At 40.3% G+C, this 8,965-nt stretch overlaps 1 protein-coding gene across 3 annotated transcripts; it reads left to right on the forward strand.

Annotated features, from left to right (window-relative positions):
* Positions 1-596: 596 nt before the first annotated feature.
* On the forward strand, positions 597-7,486 carry fblim1 (filamin binding LIM protein 1). Of its 3 annotated transcripts, XM_036002620.1 has the most exons (9): positions 597-1,165; positions 1,528-1,799; positions 1,830-1,888; positions 2,547-2,698; positions 4,643-4,736; positions 4,849-5,018; positions 5,646-5,824; positions 6,598-6,718; positions 6,824-7,486. In XM_036002620.1, the coding sequence occupies exons 2-9, from the start codon at positions 1,552-1,554 to the stop codon at positions 6,932-6,934; spliced, it is 1,134 nt and encodes a 377-aa protein (XP_035858513.1). In that variant the 5' UTR covers positions 597-1,165; positions 1,528-1,551; the 3' UTR covers positions 6,935-7,486. The 3 variants fall into 3 exon arrangements, with proteins under 3 accessions (XP_035858513.1, XP_031143421.1, XP_031143420.1); XM_031287561.2 differs by having other exon boundaries at positions 1,528-1,879; XM_031287560.2 differs by having other exon boundaries at positions 599-1,165; positions 1,528-1,888.
* Positions 7,487-8,965: the final 1,479 nt, after the last annotated feature.

Consider the following 8,965-nt stretch of genomic DNA (forward strand, 5'->3'; position numbering starts at 1 on the left):
ACTCTTCTTTCACACTGACCCACATTGATCAGTTTTATTAAACACTTAGTTACTCTCTCCATCCTGCCTTTTGACTGTAGGAGGGGAGTAGACCTTAAAAAGTTTGGCTCTGGAAACTAACCACAATATTTGCAGATCAGCAGACCTGATATGGCTTAGACTCACTCTGGTGGAGAGCAGCAAACACAACAAAGCAGCTTTTTCATAGCTCTCACACACATCACTCACTGCCCCCTCTCCTAATACACCAATATCTCCTCTTGCACAATGCCCTGATTCATTGCACTGTAATGCAGCGGCTCCTTTACAGCTGCTTTCAACCACAAAAGCTCCATCAGGAGAGCCTGATCACCACATATTATCAGACGTCGGTGGGGCACAATTTGAAGCAATGCCATGTGACACTGATAGTGAGTCAAGGCTAAAGTGATATAATGTAGTGGGGGAAGGGAAGAAGGAAAGAGGGAGAAGAAAAAGGAGGCAGACTCAATGAGGGAGGTAGGGAAAATAAAGCTGACAGAACAATAAGGCAGAGCTGCACAGGAGAGAGAGAGAGAGAGAGAGAGAGAGAGAGAGAGAAAGGACAGTTTAAGATAGAGAGTTGCTGGAAAAGGCAGGTACAGTCACATCCTGCTGGCATGCAAAAAGATAAAGGGTGGGAGGACAGGAGGCTGTGTGTCTATTAAGGGCGAAACCTCATGAATTACTTTATGATACTGTATATTGCTTGTGTAAAACATCTGACTCTGCTTTTGGTTAGATTGCCCAACTGTTGCATGACTTTCTTTGTGTCTACGTGCATGCATGCCAGTGTGTGTGTGTGTGTGTGTGTGTGTGTTCCTGCCAAGTTTTCATAGTGGATGAATGTGTCATGTTTTTTACTGCACTTTGCCAGAGATTAACTGTTCACCTTTTACGGTCGGGAGGGAGGTGGTATTGTCATTCAGCCAGAGAAGGAGGAGGGGTCAACGAACGAGAGAGAGGGAGGGAGGTACAGAAGGAAAAGGAGTGGCCTTCTACTGATAGTCGCCCTCTCTACCGGAGTAAAGTCTTCTCTCAGTGGCAGCTTACAGGAGGGAAAACAAACCAGAAGTTTTGAGATACAGAGCAGGGGAGGAGAAAAAAAGAAAAGAGAGAGCTGTCCTCAAACCGATTTTTCTCCCAGGTATGTAATGGCAGCTCACAGCCAGAGTTTAAAGGAAAAAAGATTTGTGCTTTCTGCCTCAAAAACCATTCATTATGGGTAATGAGAGCTGTGAGTGTGAGTTTACCTCTCTAAAGTGAGCGTAAGCGCTCCCACAAAGTTGACTGAGAGGGTGTGTACACTTAGATTCAATATTAGTGAGATGATAGGAGTAAAATGTCATGTTCACTATTAGTATGTTTATTCATACACTCCAGGGTTGCTCAAAAAGATCAAGTGTTGTGTTGAGTCTGTAATGTGTTTCTGTTTCTATAGGACTATAAAACATTAAATGTTGCAGGCAGTCTTGAGTGTAGATAATAATTGTTCTGTCCTCCTGTTAGGCTGTACGTGGGTTTTATACAGTCATGGCATCAGCAGCTCCACCAAAAAGGATGGTGTCTTCTGTCTTCATCACTCTTGCGTCTCCTCACCAAGCCACTGTGACACAGCAGCAGCCTGTCCTCCAAGCTCACAGTGCCCCGGCCAGAGACAAGCAGCACACTGCTGTACGAGTCAGCCCAAGTGACAACATCCCTGCCTTCAGACATAAGAAAGAGGACCACTCACAGTCTGAGTCCTATGGCAGTGTAGACAGCAAAGACTGGACTCGTACGGCCCGAACTTCAGACCCTCAGAGCCCAAAACCTGCCCAACCTGGACCCAGCAGAGGAACGCTGCAAGAAGATTACATAGGTGCTGCAGGTATCCATGACAATAATCCATTTTTCATCTTGGATTCAAGCAAAATGGGGAAAACTGAAATATATTCAGAAATTGACCCTACATGTAATTGATGCCATCAGGGCATGGCTGACATGTATTATATGTTTTGGACCTGTCCTTCCATAACTTTGTTTTAGAAGTTTTATTTTGAATCACTCGTTGAGGTAAAAAGTTTCCCAAACTATAGGCTATATGAGTGCTGCTCTTTTTAGGGCCCACCCCAGACAAAAATTAGATTTTATTACTTTACTGACCTGCATGCCGAAAAGTTGTCACTTTAGTTTGACTATGAGGAGCAGAGCATATGCTTCGGAGACATAACCTTCAGGCTTCTATTTCGACACTTCTTTTATATTAATTCCTCATCATCATTATTATTTTCTACTTATTTTCTTAGTTTTTCTAATGTAATATTTAATAATTTTGGGGTGGTGGGATCTGTATGTTTATGTATGCACATTTATGCAAATGTATGCATGTGTGTATATATATATATATATATATAATTATATATTTGGGTTTCATATTAATCCTATCCTGAATTTCAGGAAATGTCAGTGCTTAATTGAAACTTAAATAAAAAGCATCTGTGTAAGTTGCTGAAAAGTGACTTGAAATAATTTTTCTTGCCAAACAGAGCTCTTCCCTCCTCCTCCTCCTGCTGCTGCACTGCCTTCATCTGTGGGAACATTGCTCTCTGAAGAATCAGCACTTCCACCACCTCCTCCTGCCCAGTCGCCTCTCTGCCACCCTATGACCCCCGGCCGGCAGCCAGTTTACAACACAGAGGTATGCAGACTTCTGTCACGTTAGCATCACTCAAATGTTCATGTACTATTTTTATACACTTGATCCCAATTTTCCTCAAAGAATTTCGCCAGAAGTAGGCAAGTAATTTTTTTTTTCCCCACAGTGAAGGTTTACAACTTCCCCATCTTTTACAGATACTGTATTATGTTGCAGCTGTTGTAAAGAATGAACTGCAAAACACATTATGAAGGAAAAACAGCTGTCTTTTAGATATGACTGAATGATCAAAAACACTTTATGAACTGTACATGTTTCCTTCACAAACAGAGCACTTTCCAATCTTTAGCTTTACAAGAAACTTTTAGTTCTAATCATTACAGCCCCATCTCTGTGCAGAAACAATAGCAGTGCTAATCAGGAAATTGGGCTGAGTTACAGCAGGAGGTCTAATAATACTTTCCCTTTCTTTTTTAAGATTATTTTTTTGGGCATTTTTAGGCCTTTATTTGACAGGACAGCTGAAGACATGAAAGGGGAGAGAGAGTGGGGGGCCGCAGGTCGGAGTCGAAACCGGGCCTGCTGCGTCGAGGAGTAAACCTCTATATATGGGCGCCCGCTCTTGGGAACCTGCTCAACCAACTGAGCTATCTGGGCGCCCGTACTTTCCCTTTCTTTACTATGTACCTAAATTATGTACCTATACAATGTATTTCATGTTTTACTGTTTGTGTTTTCAATATTTTGGTTAAGGGATTTAATGAAAATTATCTGTATACCCCAAAGCTTTTAGTTATGTAAAAGTTTAAATTTGAGTTAATTTAGTTTAAAATCAAGCATTTGCTAAATTATGAGGCCCAACGCATATGTTGAACTTGTCAAACTTTTTAAAGCAGGGGTCTTCAACGTTTTTTAGGCCAAGGACCCCTAGCTGATTAGAGACGACGCAGGGACCCCCTATTACATATATTGCATAAAATTGAGTTGCATATTAAACTGGGCCTACAATAACGTGAAGGGCGGCCTAAAGCCTATACACATACCTTTTTTATGGTGCATACAATACCAAGCTTTTAAAATAAAAATTGTTGGCATGTTCATATATTTATACATTAAGTTTTAATGTTAAAATGTGGCACATTGAATCCTTAAGCTTAACTGTATGTAGAAGGCAACCTTATGGCTACCTTACCTATAGGCCAGTAAACCTATCATCAATGTTGTGTACATTTACACCGCCTTCACACTGGCAGTTGAAATCAGCTCCGTAATACACAATACGCAATACGCCCCCAGCGGACGCCGTACTACACCGTTGAAAAGCTTCGGAAGCGACTCACAAAAATGGCAAAGAGACTAGAACGACTGATAAGTGTCTGAATGTACGATTCTCTGTGACCTCTCTTATACAGATATAAATAGAGAGGCTGCTGCGTGGAGAAAAGTTGCCCAGGATGTTGACATGTCACGTCAGTTAAATGTGATATAGAGGTATAATGTCAATAGTTGATGTCTGTTGCTAGCTAACTAATTAGTAATTAGCATTAGTAGGTTTGTTCATAAGTACCATAGCAACGCTGGAATTGTTTGATAGGAACCGTCCGTAGCCTTTCACAAGAGTTCAATTTTTTGAACGCATCCGGATGACCAACTGACACGATTTTTTTCGCACCGCACTCGTTCGGACCCAGTTTGGACCCATTCGCATGCAGTCTGCGAATCTCCATAGGAAATGAATGACTTCTGGTCGTTTCGAAGCCGTATCGGAGGTGATTTCAACTGCCAGTGTGAAAGCGGCGTTTAAAAAGATGTGTCTTTACTTATAATATACTATTTTCAGACATATATATTTTTTTAAACCATCAATCAGTAATTTGGTGGCCCCCCTGCAACATTTCTGAGGACCCACTAGGGGTCCCGGGCCCCCTGTTGAAGATCACTGGTTTAAAGTTTAGTTTTACATTAACAATGTGATTTACATTTAAGGTGGAAAAAAACACACCATCTAGTGGGTTAAAACAAGATGAACAGTCCCATGGGATCCATAAAAATGGCCAAGCCACGAGCAGGGAGAGTAAAGGTAACATGATCTCTATTTACACGTGTACTGCTCAGGCTTTAAACTGCTCCACTTTGACAATACACATATTATTATAACCGTCTTTGACTTTTGACGTTTGTGTACGATGCAGAGGTGTGTGGCTTCTGTCGGAAACCCGTGGCTCTTTCTGAACCTGCAATAGAGGCCTTAAACAGGACGTACCATGATGGTTGCTTCCAGTGTAGATCTTGTCACATCCCCCTGGCTGGTAAACAGTATTACAACAAGGCAGGAATCCCACTCTGCGAAGACTGCTACCAGGTAGATCAAAGTCAATACTACAAAGCATCCACTACAGGATGTTAATTAAGCTGAAAATATAAATGCAAATCTTTCTAAAGGACCATACCAATGTTTTTGCATGCTCATTTACTTCAAATCAGGTATGCTTTACATTAATAATGCTAACTGTTATCCAAAGACTGCTGTAATGGTTTGCATTTTTGAATTTTGGTTTCCCCACACCTTCCAGGTAGCTGTTGGTTTCCCTTACTTTTAAGACAGCGTGAAAATCAACTTGCACAGACTTGAAATCCATCTATCAATGTTATGTTATCATTTCTCGGTGTAGTTGCAACTGGAGATTGAATTCCAGTCTGATTGTAATGTAAAAGTAAAAGTAGCAATGATGTTCATTGTGAGGGTTTACCATTATCTCTGCTATTATTTTTATTCTTTGCAAAAATGAATGGAAGCTAATGGTTGCTTGGAAAGTGGGTTGACCAGAACTCAAAAATGTAAACACTCCGCTGTGTTTTGGAAAATGACCAGCAGGCATACACTTGAGGTATGAGTGGTTTGTAGCAAATGGGTTAAACAGTGGAAAATGTTGGTATCATCTTTAATTACAGAAATATATTCTATTCACCATTTATCTCTGTCTCTTAGGCCAGTCTGGAACTTTGCTGGGCATGTGGGGAGGTTATCACAGATCATGTTATCCGTGCACTGGAGCGAGCATACCACCTTTCTTGTTTCAACTGTGCAACATGTAAACAGCAAATTGGAGAGCAAGCTTTTGCTCAGGGAGAAGTTGGAGAAGTGTATTGCCTCCAGGACTATTACAGGTATGAGAGTTAAAAATGATGGCATGCACCACATGAAAAACACCCTTTACACTATTCACCAGAGGTTTTCCCATTCTCATGAACGGGTTCGTATGAAACAAAATTAGGCAACCGCAGACTGCTCACGTGACGACAGGTCACATGACAGTTATGTTTAGCGGTCTTTACAGTTAAATTTAGCCGACTTAAGGTTACTGGGAGCTGGCTACAGAGCACTGTGAGCAATCGGTTGTTTCAGAATCTGTTGCTAATTGAGTTTAGCCAACAAAAGGTGACTTTGAGCTGGGTACAGGGCACCGCGAGGGGACGGTCCTTTCAGGGGCCGTGGCAGTTGAGTTTAGTTGACAAAAAGTGAGCGTCATGCGGCGACGACAGTTAAGTTTAAGCACCAAAACGACTAGTTAAGATTAGAAAAAAGATTGTGGTTTGGATTAAAACACTCCTGGGACACAAACACGCATTGAAAGCCCTGAGTTTTATAACCCAGCCATCCATCTCGACCTTCTCCCTATGCGGTCCAGAGCGTTCTTATACAGTAGCAGTCAATATGGTGCATGTAGCAATAAATACGTGGAACACATACGAATTACAGTGCTTTACTTTCAATAGTATGAATGGTTCATGAGAACAGCCTGATATAATACATCAACAAATTGCTTTTAAAATTGTTCTAATGCATTATTTCACCTATTTCAACTCACTCTGTGTTTGAAAGGTGCTATAATAAAGTTGCCTTGCCTAATATTTTCTTTCCTCCTGAAACGTCCATAAAGGAAGTATGCTCCAAAGTGTAATGCCTGCAACCAGCTAATCATTCCAAAAGAAGATGGTACTGACAGCTATAATGTTAAATGCCTGGGACGCTCCTACCATGAGAACTGCTACAGGTGTGAGGTAGGCGTTCCGCAAGCAAACAGAGTGTACAGTATGGACACACTGACAAGTTTGCAAACACAAATTAATCTCAACCAGTTGATAAGTCTTTCTTATTACCTGCAGGTCTGTGTCATCCAGCTCTCTCCTGAACCAAATGAGCGTGGCTGCTATCCTTTGGAAGGGAAGATGCTTTGCAAATCTTGCCATCTGAACCTGGTTTCTGGCCAGCACTAACACTGGCCTTACAGCCCGGGATAAACTGCAACATTTTTTTTTTCTTTTTTACAATATATCATGCTTTCTGAAGATTCTCCTTTTCTTCTTTTATACTTGATAATTTTGCACTCAAACTACAAAATGCACCAAATATATTTATGCAATAGCCTTTATAAAAACATACTGCAAGCATTATTTGAATTTTTGTAAACCTCAATCAATATACTGTTTCTCACATTTACCCTTTATATATATATATATATATATATATATATATATATATATATATATATATATATATATATATATATATATATATAAAAAGTTTTACTTTATATTAAAAAACGTTTATATAAAAGTAAACTAATCTAATATATTTTATCTTGAAGCAGGCTCCAACATCTACATCCACAACGTTCCACTTCCGGGATTGCTCCGTTGCCGATGGAAATTCAGAGTCAGATTTCACTCCTTTAGGCTGGATATCCATTGCCTTGGGCTTTCTTTTGGCGCTTTTCCATTACATGGTACCCGCTTGACTCGCCTCAACTCTATTCGCCTTTTTTGGTTTTCCAATACGAAAAAAAGTACCTGGTACCTGCTAACAGGTACTTTTTTTAGTACCACCTCAGTCGAGGTTCCAAGCGAGCTGAGCCGATACCAAAAGGTGACGTGAAAGCGACAGAGGGGGGTGTCCTGAACAAACCTGCCATTTTTAAATGGTTTAGCCAGCTGTGTTTTTTTTTTGCTGCCTCCAGCTTCATTTGAAACAAAATGTGTCTTCTGGCTGTGGCAACAACACACCTTCGACGTTTTGTGTGTGTGTGTCGCGTTAGGTCACGGCAGTTTACTACAGCGCCGCTATGACGACCAGCCACACAGTGCGTCGAGTCGAGCCGAGGCCAGTAGAGTCGAGGCGGGTCGAGCAGGTACCATGTAATGGAAAAACGCCATTTGAGTTGGCATTTGAAACTCTGGTTGATTTCTGAGGACTATGGTTAACCTTTTCTCAGATCTCTGCAGGGTAAATCCAGACAGCTAGCTAGACTATCTGTCCAATCTGAGTTTCTGTTGCACGACTAAAACAACTTTTGAACGTACACGTGTTCCACCAAAACAAGTTCCTTCCCGAGGCTATTTTGCAACGGCACTGTTGCTCCGTGCGGCGCTTAGCACCACCCAAGACAATAGTGATTGGTTTAAAGAAATACCAATAAACCAGAGCACGTTTTTCTCCCATCCTGGAATGCTGCGTGGACTAGCCAGACCCTCCTCCGCAGCACTGTGGAGGAGGGTCTGGCAATGCGAGACTAGCTCCAACATAACGTGTTAAATTACACACACAATATCAATTATGTAGCTTAGCATTAATTCTAAGTTTTAAAATGTGAAAAACTAATTACAATTTAACTCACAACTGTTTAACTGGTAAGAAAATTAAACAAAATAATTATTATAACAATATATTATAAAATATTGTGTAACAGAGCACATCCTTAAGTACTCTTTATGGACCAAAACTAGCAGGTGCTTTAGATGTGTTTGCATTCACATTTCTAAACATATAAAGATCTTCACTGGACCACAGGGCCAATGTTGTCTTTTTTGCCTCAACAATAGAAATATTCACATTGATTACAATATTAAAGTCTCATACAGATCCCAGCTGAATTATTTTATTATTTATGTTCTGTATCTCAAATGACATGTTTGTGGAATTATATTTCTTTGTATCAAAACATAAAAAATTAAAAAATTCTGGAAAAAGTAATTTTGCCATTTATGTTTTTATTCATCACACTTTTATTTTACTCTGTAAATATTGCAATGGTGGTTTGCCCGTCTCTTATCTTTTCTGGTCTTTAAAGTGAGATAATTTTACTTTTGAAAGAAATGAAAAGTTAAATTTATACAAAATAAAACACCCCTGCTCATTTAATACAATTGGGATATTTTCTCCTACAGTCTTACTTGGTCTGGTATGACCAGTAGCTTATGGTGGCTTATACTAGGTAATGTTATCAAAGTTTAGGTACATATTGCTGTGAA

Source organism: Sander lucioperca, chromosome 6 (assembly GCF_008315115.2).
Source record: "Sander lucioperca isolate FBNREF2018 chromosome 6, SLUC_FBN_1.2, whole genome shotgun sequence".
Taxonomy (NCBI): Eukaryota; Metazoa; Chordata; class Actinopteri; order Perciformes; family Percidae; genus Sander; species Sander lucioperca.